The sequence below is a fragment of the Carcharhinus amblyrhynchos genome, chromosome 3 (genome assembly GCF_965287045.1).
Source record: "Carcharhinus amblyrhynchos chromosome 3, sCarAmb.v2.hapA, whole genome shotgun sequence".
Classification (NCBI taxonomy): domain Eukaryota; kingdom Metazoa; phylum Chordata; class Chondrichthyes; order Carcharhiniformes; family Carcharhinidae; genus Carcharhinus; species Carcharhinus amblyrhynchos.
The window spans coordinates 102,371,324-102,388,106 of record NC_137326.1 but is presented as its reverse complement, the minus strand read 5'-3'; the positions used below and the strand labels follow the sequence as shown (position 1 = coordinate 102,388,106).

At 40.7% G+C, this 16,783-nt stretch overlaps 1 protein-coding gene across 1 annotated transcript in view; it reads right to left on the bottom strand.

Annotated features, from left to right (window-relative positions):
- naaladl2 (N-acetylated alpha-linked acidic dipeptidase like 2) overlaps positions 1–16,783 on the bottom strand; it is a 527,121-nt gene that overhangs the window by 94,785 nt on the left and 415,553 nt on the right. Inside the window, exon 10 of the mRNA XM_080185612.1 lies at positions 6,459–6,554. Coding sequence (XP_080041738.1) covers positions 6,459–6,554 — 96 coding nt within the window. The remainder of the gene's footprint in view (positions 1–6,458; positions 6,555–16,783) is intronic.

Below are 16,783 nucleotides of genomic sequence, written 5' to 3'. Positions count from 1 at the left end.
CAGCTGGCCGGGAGGCAAGTGGAGCCAGGGCATCATTCCCCAAACAAGCAACTGTAGGCAGAAAATATAGCCCCCTGCTGCTCCAAAGGTCCCTCTAATCCAGGGAGCCTTTTACCTTTCTCTCTCTGAAAATATTTAATTGTGTTTACACCACTGACTGAGTCACCTTTTTGAGGTGCCCTTCCACACTCCTTTGTATCTTCGCAGCACCCACCGTGCACACTGGGACTGCTGAGTCTCTAAACCTGTTGGCCTTGTGGTTGGACAAGCAGCATTGGGAGCCCAGATGCCATCTTTAACAGGGTGGTGGGCATGGAGGCAGTTAAATAGGGAGAAGCCTCCAGAAAAGTAATTCTTATCAATTGACTTCTGTCAATTGTGGCCTTGGGACCAGCATTTGGCCCTGGCACTGGGGTCTCAAAGCCAGTGGGAAACCCCTATCTGTAGATCCTGAACCAGGAGGTGTAGTTTTGAATATCCTTATCTACGTCAAATCATGTACTGCAAGTGAAATAAAGAGAGGGAAAAAACGCTGGAATGAAGAAAGGAAACAAAAAAAAGTGAGAAGCAAATAACTTCTTAAAATCTCTAACTAACTAAAATCTGAAGAAATTAGCTTCTACAGTCTTAAAATTAAACGCTCAGCAGTGGAGAAGTTGTTTGGCAGTAATTTAAGACTTATCTCACTGTTAAAAACTCATCTACGCTTGAAAGGACAGGCGCTAACATTTTCTGGCATGTTTATTGGGTAAGTACCGTAATTTAAAACACTGCTTGCATTGTACGTCGAGTCCCTCAGTGAAATACTGTTATCACAAAGCTTTTGGAGGAGCAGAGCAACTTAGATAGCAACTTCCAGATTCCCCTGTTTAACTGTGTAAGTCAGGATGCCACAAGGTGCTGTCTGATTCAGTCCTCAGTGAGTGAGTGCACATAGATTCATCAGTATTCTAACTGCAAAATCCAGGACCTTACATGAATAGATGTATTTTCATTAATAAGAAGGATAAATTATTTCAGTATGTCTTTGGGAGTCATATAAAAATGCATGTGCAGAAGGACTGGGTAAGTGCCTTTTATGCCAGGGATTAAATATTATTACATCAGGCAGTATAATGGGAGAACAGTTCTTCAGAAAATGTTTGGGATTAGCACCCTTACGTTATTGGCAATTCATCTTATAATAAATGCATTTATTTCACATTAATAATAAACTGTTGGGAAACATTAAATATCATAGGTATCAATAAACCTGCATGAACATTTTTTAAAACCAGAAATAGCATTTCATAATTTAAATATTAATTCCATCTTAATTGTAATTTCATGTATCCTCAGAAGGGTTGTAACTATTTTTTAATGTTGAATTGAGTACATTTTCTGATGTTAGAATCTGCAGCTCATTCATTGGGTTTTAGGCTTGGGTGCCACCAGGAAATTGCATGAAAAACTATTTCCCTTGCTTGCATCATATCCAAAATACCATTAGCTTGGCTTTCACTTCCTAGAGTTCACACAACAATTACCAATTATCCCAGGAATTTGTCCAAGTCCCAGGAACCTGTACTCTATCCTGAGTCCAGCTGATAGCAGATGTATCTTACAATCTAGTGAGGACTTACCTCACGTTTTTGAAACATCTTTTAACACCGATAATTGCAGCAAGATCACATAAACATGCTCATGTTACTGTACTCCAGGCATAAAGGCATTCTGTTCACTTTTGTTTTTGATCTTTAGTAATTTTCTGTTTGAATATCGGAGTAGATTGCAAATCTGTAGACTGCACCCAGCACATAAATCCTGCAGTGTGTTTGTATTGTTGAGAGTGGAATGGTGCAGCACCATATTTGAATCTTCTTAATACAATATGAAATTGAGTGCCCAATTCCACTTTCCTTGTAGAGATTAAAAATCTGTTTAAAATCTAGAGGCAATGTTCATAGTTACATGGAGACATTAATAACATACGTACTTGGTGCAGTGCTGCCTGGCAATAAATCCTTTGTTAATAACCCCCTTGAGCATAAGCAAGTGTTTATTTTATTCGAACAGAGGTGCAGGCCAACATGAAAATGAAATATTTATTTTATGCAACTTCAGAATGTCAAATTCCAAACGCTTAGAGCTTAAGGTATCCAAGGGCAGCATGGTAGCCCAATGGTTAGCACTGCTGCTTCACAGCTCCAGGGACCTGAGTTCAATTACCGGCTTGGGTCACTGTCTGTGTGGAGTTTGCACATTCTCCTTGTGTCTGCGTGGGTTTCTTCCAGGTGCTTCGGTTTCCTCCCACAGTCCAAAGATGTGCGGGTTAGGTTGATTGGTCATGCTAAAATTGTCCCTTATTGTCCTGAGATGCGTAGACTAGTGGGTAAAATGTGTAGGGATATGGGTGTAGGGATATGGGGGTAGGGCCTGGGTGGGATTGTAGTAGGTGCAGACTCAATTGGCTAAACAGCCTCTTTCTGCACTGTACAGTTTCTATGATTCTATGAAGTCAATGTATACATGGGAGGTTGTCCTTTGCCCAATCCCTCATATCGAATCCCTTTTTAGTGTAGTTCCTGATTTCACTCCTCTACTTACTGATACTGATCCCTGCCAGGAGTACGAGGAACTATCAGGAATGGGGGCTGCTCACTAGCTGAGGACAGTAGCTAAAAGGGTGAGGAGAAAAAGTGTGGATGGTACAGGCTAAGGAAGAATGCCAGCTTGAAGGGCAGGTGAAAGAAATGGAGAAAAATGTCCTGGACATCCTAAATCGATTTCCAGTGCTCATAGCTGTGCTGTTGGTAGTAGGTTCCCATTTATCAAAACGTTCCAAGATTAGCAATTGAATGAACTGAAGTGTAACGTTTGGACATTTCAGCAAATCAGAGCATTAAAAATCACTGTGAACGGAATTTTTCATTTTGTGACTAAGTGCAATGAGGGGCAGCTCTGACAGCACCTTTCCCACTGCCAGAATCTGGGGGATCCCGCACCAAATTCTGCTGCTTTGAAGTTTATTAATTATGCATAGGTGAGTTCAAATCACCTGGCGGGCCAGCAGCGTATTCATTCCCACTTGTGTATCAGCTGTCGGTTTCGAAGTTTCCGGCACGCTCATATCACTGTCTCCAGTGCGCTCGTGTTCACCAGACTCTCCAACATGTCAGGAGGCTTTCACTGACGAGGCCCTCAACAGGCCTTATTCGAGGAGTCCTGACTACCTCAGGGGCAGCTCAAAAAAGCACACCAATCGCACCTGTCCAGCCTTAGAGGCCAATGCCCAGGGGGTCAGCGCTATGAGCACCTGCTCATGAAGTGCCATATAGTACAGGAAGTGGAGAAATAACCACGTCCGCTCTGCCAGGGTAAGTACTCTCTCAGCTCCCTCCACTGTCAAACTCACAGCATGGCAGTATGTGCTCAGATGGCTACTCTCTTCACGGATCTCTCACGCTCAGTCACAGGGGACATGCATCAACACTCATGCTCTCAACAGGACTTTCACAACACCACGCATCACATCTGTCTTGTTGCTTGACTTCCAATCTCTGTCCCTCTGGGTTGGGCACACCACACACAAGGGACATACATTTCACCCAACCCCTGCTCCATCCCCTCTGATCACATCTGTTTCTTACAAGGTACAAATCGTTCATCTGGAATACATGAATGTGTACGGAAACAGCTCCATTTTTAAATTCAAAGCAAGCATCACATTCAAAATTTGCACAGGTGTATTTATTGTCAACCGCTGCTCTGCATTACAACGAATCTATATTATAGCCTCTTTACTAACAATGAATTCTTGTAATAATGACTACATACAATAGCCAAAGCTGACAGCTAAATTGCATGATTAGCCTTCAAGATTTCATGGAGTTTTTTTTACTTCTTAAGAAATATTAACAATAAAAAACGCTGGTGCAATGAGACAGAACATTGTCAGGTCACATTCACTTTGGGAAGTTTAGCAAAAGAATTTCTGTTGATACTCCAGTGCAGTGCTGACTGAGTGCTGCACTGTCAGAAGTAATGCCCTCCAAAGATGGCCTAGTGGTGTTATCACTAGACTATTAGCCCAGAAACTCAGCTAATGTTCTGGAGACTTGGGTTCAAATCCCACCATGGCTGATAGTGGAATCTGAATTCAATTAAAAATGGAATTCTGGAATTAAGAATCTACTGATGACCATGAAACCACTGGTAATTATCAGAAAAACCCAGGGAACGAAATCTGCATCTTTAACCAGTCTGGCCTCCTTGTGACTCCAGACCCACAGCAATGTGGTTGACCATTAATGGCCCCCAGGCAACTAGGGATGGGCAATAAATGCTGGCCAGTCAACTATGCCCATGTCCTATGCACGAATTTTTAAAAACTGACATATTAAATCGAGACCCTGGGCAGGATTTTCTGGCCGTGCTTGCCCCAAAACTGGAAAATCCCATCCGAGATCAATGGACCTTTGCATGGTCCACAACCCCCCCGCCACTACAATTCCCATGGAAGGTAGGATGGGAAAATTCCCTCCCCTGACCCCGTCTGTTATCTCAGGTGGATGAAAACGATCACATTGCATTATTCAAAGACTACAGGGGAATTATCACCAGTTAGAATACTGTAAAATATCTGGTCATTAACTGATTGCTGTTTTTGGAGCTTAGATTGTGCAAGTTGCTTTTTACAACAGTGACTACAATTCAAAGATTATTAATTAGTTATAAAGTGCTTTGGGATGTCATAAGGTCATGAAAAGCACTATGGAATTGCAAGTATTTCCTTCTTTCAATATTACCAGCGGACTATTCATCTGTTTATGATGCTGCTCCAAGTATTACTCCTATCATAAGTTAGGGAATATTTCAGTAATCATTCTTTCTTTGGACATTACTCTATTAAGAATGCAAGTGAAGCCCTGCATTTTCATAAACTGAACCTCAACACGTTGGTAATGACCACTGGTAGAAACAGCATAGACAAGTAAAGGATCACCAAATTGGAATATACAGTGTAAGTTTAACTATATATTCATGCCCCTGCAGAAAACCCTTCAGTATTCTACAAACTGGTAAACAGAATGAAAGTAATGACAGAAAATAATGTACATCAATACAAGGGACACCGACAAAGGTGATAGTCATGCACACTTTCATTCTGAGGCGATCACAATACAGCTTTTCAATTTAAATATTTGGTAGTGATTATCATTATCACATTTTGGGATTTTGGATTATGTTGCCATGAGACATCTTTTTGGAAATTTAAGATTTGAAGTTAAAGTTTAGAAGTTTATTTATTCATGTCACAACGAGGCTTACATTAACACTGCAACGAAATTACTGTGAAAATTCCCTAGTCACCACACGCTGGCACCTGTTCGGGTACACTGAGGGAGAATTTAGCACAGCAAATGCACCTAACCAGAACATCTTTTGGACTGTGGAAGGAAACTGGAGCACACAAAGGAAACCCATGCAGATATGGGAAGAACATGCAGACTCTGCACAGCCAGTGGCCCAAGCTGGGAATTGAACCTGGGTCAATAAAGCATGAGCTGTTTGTTTCCACTCACTTGCAAAGTGTCCTGATGAGTGCAAGACAAAAACCTTTGCCATGTCTCTTTTTCAACAATACGCAAGCTCTGTATTACCAAATGACAATTCATGAAAGATAATTTGGTCATTTTAATTATTGCTCATGCTCAGTGCTGCTGTGGCAGTGTGATTCAGCTGATGATGGAATCAGGCTTTATTTTTGAAAGAGAAGGCCTTGTGAACCCTTGAGGCAGCAAGGCCACAAAGTGCTGCAAAAAGGACAGAATACCAGAAGGAAGTTTTGGAAATTAATTTTAGTTTTAATAACAACACATGCTGAAGTGACATTGAGTACCCTTAGTTCATTATTTCATACGTTGAGCAAAGGCATGGTGTATTGCTTGAAATAATTGGATCTGCTTTTAACTCCTGTCCTACATGCTTAACTGATGGGAAATAAATAGCTCTACGATTTAAATCAAGTCTCATTTCACCAGATGTTTATTCAGTTCACCTTGAGAAAAATAAAATTACGCGCAAATGTCATGAGTATCTGATCCAACTCATAATTGGGGATACTATAGTGATATCCCTGAGTAACACCAAGTGATAAGCAGAGCAAGAGCCACCTCTTTTATAAGAGAAATGCTCGGACCACTTATAGGAGTGATTAATGCCTGTCAATCCAACAAGGAATTTGCAATAGACCCGCATTCAAACAATCAACTTTTAAAACGAGACATGCATATCAAGAGGTCTAAAAAGTAAAGCAAACTATTCGCTACTGTGCGTCAAATACACACAATACATTTCAATAATGATAGACTGTTACATTGAAGAAACAAACGCTTCACTAGTTCATCTACTGTGAGCCATGTGCACAGAATCAGACCCTGGTCTTCTAGTTTCCAGATTGTGAGAAGCCTTCTTACCTTAGCAATAGTTTCATGAAGACTAAAGGAGGGATCCAAGACTTCCACCTTCGATGCATCGTGAACCAAATGTGCTTCAGATAGAAATCCTGGGCCCTATGAAAAAGCAAAGCCAAATACAACTGAGATGAGGCAATTCATTTTGTTGGTATTTACATATTATTTGGAATGCTTTAAAGCAATGCCCCATTACATAATTCCTTAAAAACAGAAGATGCTTTATGGATAATGATAAGAATCAGTAACAACATACACAGGAAAATATTCCATGGTGATTCACAGGAGTATAGTAAACGTGCAACACTTAGTTACATAAGGAGATGTTAAGTCGGAGACCAAATGCTGGGTCAAAGATGCAGGTTTTAACAAATATGTTAAGGATGAAAATCCAGAGAGATGCCTATCTAGCTGGAGATGGTGTGGCAGAGGGTATTCCAGAGCTTATGGCCTATAGATAACTGAAGGCAAGGCCAACAACTATAACTGGAAATAATTGAGGCCAGAATTAAATGAACGCAAAGATCTTAGAAGGTTGTGGGGCTGGACAAGGGAGGGTGAGGCCATGCAAGAATTTGAAAATTTCTAAATCAAGTGCAAACCAATGTAAGTCAGCAAGCACAGTGGGGCAAGGGGAATCAAAGTTGGTGCAAGTTAAGACCCCCACAGCAAAGTTTTAGAATTCTTTATATTTAGGGAGGATATTGGAATAGTCAAGTCCAGAGGTAAGGCACAAGGGTGTCAGCAGCAGCTAAACTGGGACAAGGCCAAGGGGGCCAATATTGCAGTACACAGTTTCACAGGACACATCAAAATTATAAAGAGCAGCATTCATCTTTCATTTTGTGAGGAGGTGACATAGTCTGTTTCCCATGCAGGATGGAAAGTGAATGATAAAACTGAACTGTAAAGCATTTCTTTTTCTCTGATTTGACAACCTTGAGTGTGTACTTGTGTAGCATTGCCTAAAAATAACACAAAGCTCCTTTGATGTCAAGAAGGCAGACAAAGTACTTCATGAAGGAAATTAGAGCAATTTTGAGACAGATTGAAAGCTTTATGTACATGTCATACTTATTGAGACACTGCTACATTAGAAACAACTTGTTTAATGGAAAACATCACTTTTTGCACCTTGTTCCCAAATATGTAAATGCAGCAATTTGGATTTTTCTTCTATTTGACATATTTTTGTCAAGTTCTACGGTCACAGGCTAAGCAGATTGAACAACATTTGAAGAAAAATAATGGTGTGGTTAACCTTTCAGGTCTTATGGTCTTTTGCCAGTTTTGATGAATGTGGTATAGAGAACAAATAGACCTGAGGTGCTTATACTACTGCGGCTCAGAAGTTAATACCAGTGGTAACCCAGGTGCTCACTGGAGAATTTAACTGAAAGTTTGGGCTGAACAATGCCAGCAGGGGCTCTCAGGTAACTCTTCAACATAGACTGGGAGCTTTGTTTTATGCCTTCATGATGTGCAGAGATGACCAGGTTTCTAGGTCTGAGCAGGTGTTTTTATTCAATACTTTAAACCGTCTGCTTTCATGCTTACAGCATCTTATGTTCAGTTTCTCTGTTTTAGTCATGACACTCAAGCTAGTCTAACAGCACAGACAGAACAATTAACAGACTGGCAGAATCAAACACCTAACAATTGAACAACTGAATACTGCAGGGACAACCAAGAATGCTCAGCATTGGTCGGTGTCAATCAGGAAATGTGGGTAGACAAATTAAATGGCCAGGATTAGGTGGGTAGCAGTGCTGCTGGTATTGTGGAAGGGGGTGTGATGGTGGTTGAATAGCTGAAATACAGCAATCGATGTTGTTTGAATTTACAGACAGTCCTCCTGGCTTCATGTTCATGCAAGAATTATTTTAAGCACTTACCTTGCTGGTAACAGCCTCCAGCGGTTGTTTTAAGCATTACCTGTTAAGCCTCATATGAATCTGTGGTTTACTGAATGAAGCCAACTCAATGCCACTACTCAGAAGAGTGCCTCAACCCAGGTATTTGAATCTTTATTTCAATGTGTAAAGCATTAAATGCCTATTTGAAGTGCGGGACCACAAAACTGATACTTTTTGTCTAAACAAATATGGTAGGCAACACACCTCCAGCTTGTAATAAGTGTGTGAGTCCTGACTGACATATTGGAGACTGGGCAGGTTACTTATGAGCAAGAGTGAGCCCAAGTCCAAAATCCTTTGTAGCTTTTTCTGAGGAAGGGTTGAGCAGGACAGAAACACCAACAGTGTATTTGGAATAATGTTATTTTGTGATTCCATATCAAATGAGATCTCTATTTGTAATTTATTGTCCACTGTTTTCACATTCAGCAATAAGCTTTAACCATATGGCAGACAGATTGCAGAATTACCTATGTGAAGTCTTGAATGTACTCAATGTTCTTACACCTGTAAGATCAATTGATGTTGCTTATGGAGAGCATTAGTTCAACTTTATATCTCATGAACTGTAATCACATATTTACTTTCTCATTTATTCTCTTGTTTGTTGATGGTGTGATTTTAAAAGGTTACAAATAAAATAAAAGTTAATGGAATTTACCCATAAAGTCATAAGATTTTCCAGCATTGAAATATGACAGATACAGCTCATGGAAGCCACAATATTACATGACAAACAATAGTAAACCTATTGATGCATCCAAACTGGAAGGAGTACTGAATGTGATAAGGGCACAAAATGTACTCTGGGTGGGCAATTTCACCAGGATGACTTGATAGCACCTGTAATGACAGAGGTGTCTAAGTCCTGAAGGGCATAGCTGCTAGACTGGATTTGCAGCAGGCAGGAAAGGAATCAACAAGAGGGAAAAATTTCCTTGACCTTGTCCCCACCAAACTACCTGTCACAGATGCATTTGTCCATGACTGCATTGGTAATAACGACTACCCCACACACCTCCTAGAGTCAAAGTCCTGTCTTCACACTGTGGATACCCTGCATCATGCTGTGTGGCTCTACCCCTGTGCTAAATGGGATGGATAGATATAGCAACTTAAAACTGGGTATCCACTTGGCGGCATCAGCAGCAGAATAATGTTCAACTATAATCTGCAACCTCATGGTCGGGGATAGCCCCACTATTACCATCATGCAGGGGGCTCAACCCTGATTCAATGAAGAGTGCAGGAGGACATGTCAGGAGTAGCACACACATACCAAAAAATGAGGTGCCAACCTTACGAAGCTACAACACAAGACTTGCACGCCAATCAGCGGAAGCAGCATACAATTCCACAACCAACAGATCAGATCTAAGCTCTGCAGTCTTTCCACATCTACATGAATGGTGGTGGAAAAATAAACAATTCACGAGAGGATAAGGTTCCACAAATGTCCCCTTCTTCACTGATAGGGGAGCCCAGCACATAAGTGCAAATGACAATACTGAAGAAATTTCCACCATCCACAGACAGAAATGCCACGTGGATGAACCATCTTGGCCTCCTCCTGAAATCCGCAGCATTCTCGATGCCAATCATTAGCCACCTTGATTCATTCCAGTTGATAAAGGCACTGGATATTGCAAAGGCTGTGGGCGCTGACAACTGCTCCAGAGCTAGTTGCTGTTCCAGTGCAGCTACAACACCGCAGTAAGGTGGCAATGTGGAAAATTGCCCAACTATGTCCTTTCAACAACAAGCAGGTCAAACTCATGACCACCCCTTCAGCTTACCCTCACTCATCAGCAAAGCAATGGACGGGATTACTGACAGTGCTGTCAAGCAGCACTTACTCAACAATACCCTCAGTCTGGGTTCCATCAGGGCTATTCCACTCATGACCTCATTAAAACTGTGTTCGAAACATGGACAAAATAGTAGACACAAGGCATGAATTGACAGTGACTGCCCTTGACATGATGGAGGCGTTTAGCTGAAGGTGTCATCAAGAAGTCCTTCTGCTGGTTGGAATCAGCTAAGCACAAAGGAAGATGGCCGTTGTTATTGGAGGTCAATCATCTCAGTCCCAGTATGTTCCTTCAGGAGTTCCTCAAGGTCGTGTCCTAATTCCAACCAACTTCAGCTGCCTCATCAATGGCCTTTCCTCCACCATGAGATCAGAAGTGGGGATGTTCGTTGATGATTACATTACATTCAGTATCATTTGCAACATCTCAGATGCTGAAGCAGTTCAAGTCCAAATGAAGCAAAACCTGGACAATATCCAGGTGCAGACAAATAACAAGTTACATTCATGCCACAAAATGCCAGGCAATGACCATCTCCTATAAGACAGAATCTAACCATTTCCCATTGATATTCGACAGTATTACCATCACTGAATCCACCACCATCAGCATTCTAGAGGTTAACATTGAGCAGAAACTGAATTGGACCATGTAAATACTGTGGGTCCCAGAGCAGGTCAGAGGTTGGGGATTCTGCAGTGAGTAATTCACTTCCTGAATCCCAGAGCCTGTTCCATCTACAAGACATATGCCAGGGGCATAATGCAAAACTTGTCACTTGCCTGAATAAGTGCAGTTCCAACAACAGTCAAGAAGTTCAACACTTGATCGACACACCATCCACCACCACCTTGACAATTCAATCCCTCCATCACTGATGGACAGTGGCAACAGGGTGAACCATTGACAAGGCGGACTGCAGTAACTTGCCAATCTCCTTTGAGAGCACCTTCCAAATCCACAACCTCCACTACCTGGATGAACCAGGGCAGTGTTTACACGGAGATGTCACCCCCTGCAATTTCTCCTCCAACATACCACCCTGATTTGGAAACATATCGCCATCGTTCCTTCACTGTCACTGGGTCTAATTCCTGGAATTCCCTCCCTAACAGCACTTTGGGTCTACACCACATGGACGGCAGTCATTCAAGAAGACAGCTCTCCACATCCTGCTTCTCAAGGGTAATTGGTAATTAGGGATGGACAATAAATTGCTGGTCGAGCCAGTGGGGCCCACATCCTGTGGTCGAATACATATTTTAACGATCTTAACTAATTACGTTAAAACTCAATTTTGCAATTTGTGTAAGTATTTGGAAAAGAAGTACAATTTTCTGGATTGTGAGAAATGGTAAATATTAAAACACTCACTGACTAGTTAAAGGATAAATTATAGTCTGAGTGAACCCAGAGTGAAAGCATAGGCTGAGTGAACTCTGTACATCCTGTAATGTAACTTTGATCACTGTATTCTTTCATACATTTTCAGTAATTAGTACCACTGTTGAGCTTCTAATCAGGAATCTGATGCACTTTCCCACAGAATTTCATATTCATTGATGCTATACATAGATCATTCAACAAAAATGAAAGTGAATATTCTGAACTAATTTAACATTATATTTACATACAATTTGAAAAGCATACATTCATTACATTTACAGCAAAGTATCTGTAAAACACCTCTATCTCCCTGCCTCAGGTCTTAGGATCTTTGGCAGAACTCTGACGCTTCATTCTGAAGTTGAAATGTTAACTCAACCTTCTTCCTCTCTCGATGTATATTGCCTGAGTTGCTGAGAATTATCAATGTTTCTGGCTTTATTTCAGATTTCCAGCATCTGTATCTTACCTCTTACTCTGGATAAAATATACCCAAGTTTTGAAAAGTTACCCAATATCCCTCTCCTTTGTTTTCTCATTTGTGTCTGCTCTCTATCTGTCAGCTTTCATGTTTTTCAGACTAGGACGCCATTTTTGGGCATTCAGTTTCTTCTTTGTGAAATTAGCTGGCAAATTCTTGGTGAACTAGCATACGTACAGTGACCATGACTTTCCAGAAGTCTTTGCAATGCAACAGCAGCTTAATGCATTTTACTGCAGAATACTGCTCAATTTCATGGTCCTATAGCCACAAATAAAGATTGTGGAATGCAGCTGGGTGGCACAGTGGTTAGCACTGCTGCCTCACAGCGCCAGGGACCCAAGTTTGATTCCCAGCTTGGGTCACTGTGCGGAGTTTGCACATTCTCCCTGTGTTTGCGTGAGTTTCCTCCGCGTGCTTTGGTTTTCTCCCAGAGTCCAGAAGACATGCTGGTTAGGTGCATTGGCCTTGCTAAATTCTCCCTCAGGGTATCTAAACAGGTGCCAGAGTGTGATAACTAGGGGTTTTTCACTTCATTGCAGTGGTAATGTAAGCCTACTTGTGACACAAATAAACTATATAAATAAACAAAACAGCAAGGGCATCAGTAAGCAAGGATTGCACAGCAGTTACTGTTTGAGATAACAGCATTATTAATCACTAAAATCTCATTATTTTGCCTAAAATCGTTAAAAATGTTCTAGTTAACCTGAAAATCAATGATCACCCATTAGATAATCTTGTTACATGGGGGCTGACTAAATTGTACGTTAGAGTAAAATTACAATGTTTTCCAAAAACTAGATCCCAGTGATGTCATTCATGGAGAGTAATACGTGCACATTTGTCTGGATAGTTGCTTACAGCTTCGGGGTGTCTCACTATGCATCACCTTTTATTCACATGAATCCAGCTGGATTTCCTTCCTTCTCTATTGTGTTGGAAAGTCACCTCAAATGACTTTGTTACACTAGGGTGATGTATAAAATCCTGTGCAAACTATGTTCTTTGCTTTTACTTTTTGACCGTTGCAATGCCCAGGAATATTCCCATTGGAATCCTGACCACAGTAAGCAGTTCTGCAAACGTCTCCCTTTGCTTCAATCTACTTATCATCCGGGATTTAATTGGCACTAACATAAAGTTTTTCTTCGTATGTAATTCATCAAGCAAACAGTAACTGCTGCGGAATCCTTGCTTACAGCTGCCCTTGCTGCAGAAGAGCACAAGTAATGGATGAAAGTTGTTGAAATTCACGAAGGGTCTTTGAGTTATATTTAAAGCAACATTTGTATTTGATAGCAATTGTAACACATGCTTGATATGAATTATTTTGAGTTTGACGCAGAGTCCTGAAAGACGTCATCGGTCAACAGTCACTTGTCTGGTAATTGTAATCTCCGTAAAGAAGTTATTTTTGCAGTTTCCAAATCTGGCTAATAAAAAATTAGGAAAATATCAAGGAGCACTGACCAATTAATTTATGGAATAAACAATGTTTAACAGCCCTAATCATTTCTAATTTTGAAGTAGAAACTTAAGACTCAATTTTCCAAATACTAATGAAGTAACAAATTTGTTATTAAGCACATTTTTAGACCATGGATTTATTAAACAATGAAGGAAATAGGTACAAAAAGCAATCTAAGAACACACATCGAGTCTTGTCAATGCTTTGACTGAAGAGATAACCATTTTCGTTCCAGTATAGCCTGCAGTAATGTACTCATTCACAGACACAAGATGATGAGGAGATAACAAGACTTCGAGATGTAACTCTGTGTGAATAACATGTATTTTATGCAGAGCCAATTAATCAGCGTAGGAAGATAATTAACTGCCAATATGTATGGAGCTACGTCATGACATAGGATGAATGACATTTGAACAGAACTAAATCAGAATTAAACAATCTTGAATTCATGATCAGACGATAAGCAGCATTTTGCTGGGAATCTTACCACCGTTCACACTGGCAGGATTTTCCCTTCCCGCTGCAGTGAACAGAGATCTGGCAGACCACCAAATTCTCCAATTTTGCTGCAATGGGAGTGTGGCATGAACAGCAGGTAAGATCATGCCCTTTGTTTCCTCAGAGTGGAATTCCAGGTCAGGCATCTTTCAGGAACCACAGTTTGGGATGAACACAGATTGACTGGATTTCTGCTTCATTAACAATACTACAGAACATTCCAACAGAGGAGTGGGTATTATTTCTCTCTGCCCCAATTAATAATGGCAGCAATCTGAGGTAATTCCATTTGTATTCCTGGCTACACTCGGTATCCTGCCAGATGCAGCCAGTGGCACTGGGAGCACACACTGATTGTTGCTGTGTGCTTAATATTACAGATGGGACCTATCACCCTGCGCTGGGCACACCTTTATCTGGAGCTCAATGTGGCCTCTGTCAGTCCTACTCTCAGGGGACAATGAAAATATTCAGACTTTGGATAGTAATGGCAGATTTATTTGCTATTGTTTTCTTGTCTGCATCCAATTAGTTTTGTCTCATGTTTAAAAAATGGGCAAGTAACTTATACAAATAGCTATAAAATCTTTAAACGCTTTGCAGAAAATTGATATTAAATGCTGAACTATTTCCATTTATTTTTGTGGTGAAATAAGTATTTATTCTGCATAGTGTGGATTACATGGGCTGCACACTCTGTGATAGTCACTGGTTTGACTCAATAATTTACAAAATATTGAGAATTGAGAGGGAAATTTGATTCATCCCAACTTAGTTATCCAGAAAAGAACCTACTATTTCCCTATCACAGCAGCCAGCTAATTTGTCATTGGCCTCAGGGGAACTCAGACTGGGGGCTTTGTAGCACCTGTGCTGGCAAGCAGAATCCCAGGAGCTGTAAAGCCTTTGTCTTTTACTGCTGGTAATATAAAATAGTGATACTGCTCTATTTTTCATTTATCTGCAGAAACTAAACTCCAAAGCAACGATTGCTAGCACATAGAGCTGGAAAGACAAAAGAACCACAGAAGCATAGAATCCTTATTGTGCAGAAGGAAGCCATTCGGCCTATTAAGTCTGCACCAATTTTCTGAAAAAGCATTTCACTCAGGCCCTCCCCTCCACCCTATGTAACTCCATGCATTTACCATGGCTAATCCATCTAACCAACACACCTTTGGAAACTAAGGGTTAAGTTAGCATGGCCAATCCACCCAATCTGAACATCATTGGTCTGTGGAAGGAAAGCGGAGCACCCAGAGGAAACTCACACAGACGATGTCAGAATGTGCAAACTCCACACAGTCACCCAAAGTCAGAATTGAACTTGGGTCCAAAGCACTGTAAGGCAGCAGTGCTAAGCACTGTACCACCATGCTGTCCTAATGAGTGAATTTTCACTCATGAGTGAAATTTAGTCCTTGATCACTCAAGGTGACTCAGTGTGGAAAAACAAGAAGATTTATTCAGAGAGAAGGAACTATTAACAATTCAAAGATTTGCAGCACAACAACACAGGTCTGGTCCCAACAACTCCCCAACTCGCACTGCCAACTTACAGCCCAGCTACGTGCTCCCCCTGATTGGCCCAGGTTCATGGACTCACTTTCCATTGTTTCCAACCCAGTCACATGGCCATGTGACCTTAAAGGATTGCCTCTTAAAGGGGCCACGCTACCTTAGATAAGAAATAGTCTGAAAGTTATCTAATGCTGAGTATGATTATTTACTTGTGAACTTTAGTTGTGTTTTGCGTTACAGCATATCCCCAGTTAACAACTCAGTCACCCAATTAGTTCAAATCAATTGGAAATCAAATGATTTACATTTTGTCAGATGCAAAGTTTACTTCTGAAAATGCTTTGATTCGATGCTTGGTATTTTTATTGGGAATAAATTGCTTTAGGTTGTTTTTTAACTTTGACCAATGTTCTTCATCTTGTTAAGTCCCATGGTGCTAATTAATTGATTCAATTATCTGTCAGCTAAATAAGTTGATCCCCTATAATTACAATCTGGTGCATCCCACTGAGAACCGATGCTTTAGTAAATCTCACTGCCAATTTTCTCATTTGCTCTTCAGTTTCAAATTACTGTTTTAGATTACATATATTAACAAGACCCCTCTGGGATTGTTCATGAGTATTGCTGTGGTGCCGATTCTGAGGCTTGTGTCCAACTATTGCATAAACGTGATACCAATTTTCCCACTATTGTAATGCAGCGACTATACTGTAGCCACATCATATATCACTGACATAAGATAATAATATTACTCGTCTTTCTGAAGGTGAAAATAATATGCCTAACTAGAATAATATTTATAATACTATTTTCCTACCACTTTACAAAGCCTGCTTAAAGATGCAAGGAATCTGGTTTAGACTTTTCATCCCCCAAATCTCTTATTTTGAGTTATATATCACATTATATATCTTTCTGTCCTACATTCCATGGTGGAATTGCAATATTGATGTGTTCTTAATTACATGCAATCGCAGGATCATCGAATCCCTACACTGACATTTGGCCCATTGAGCCTGTACTGACAACAGTCCCACACAGGTCCTATCCCCGTAACCCTACCTATTTACCCGAGCTAGTCTCCCTGACAGTGGGGGAAATTTAGCATGGCCAAGCAACATAATGCGCACTGGGCTGTGGGAAGAAACAGGAACATCCGGAGGAATGCCTGCTCAAAGAAATTGATTCAGTGATTTGATTGGCTGTTACTGGTTTGTAAATGGTACTTTGGAAAATAA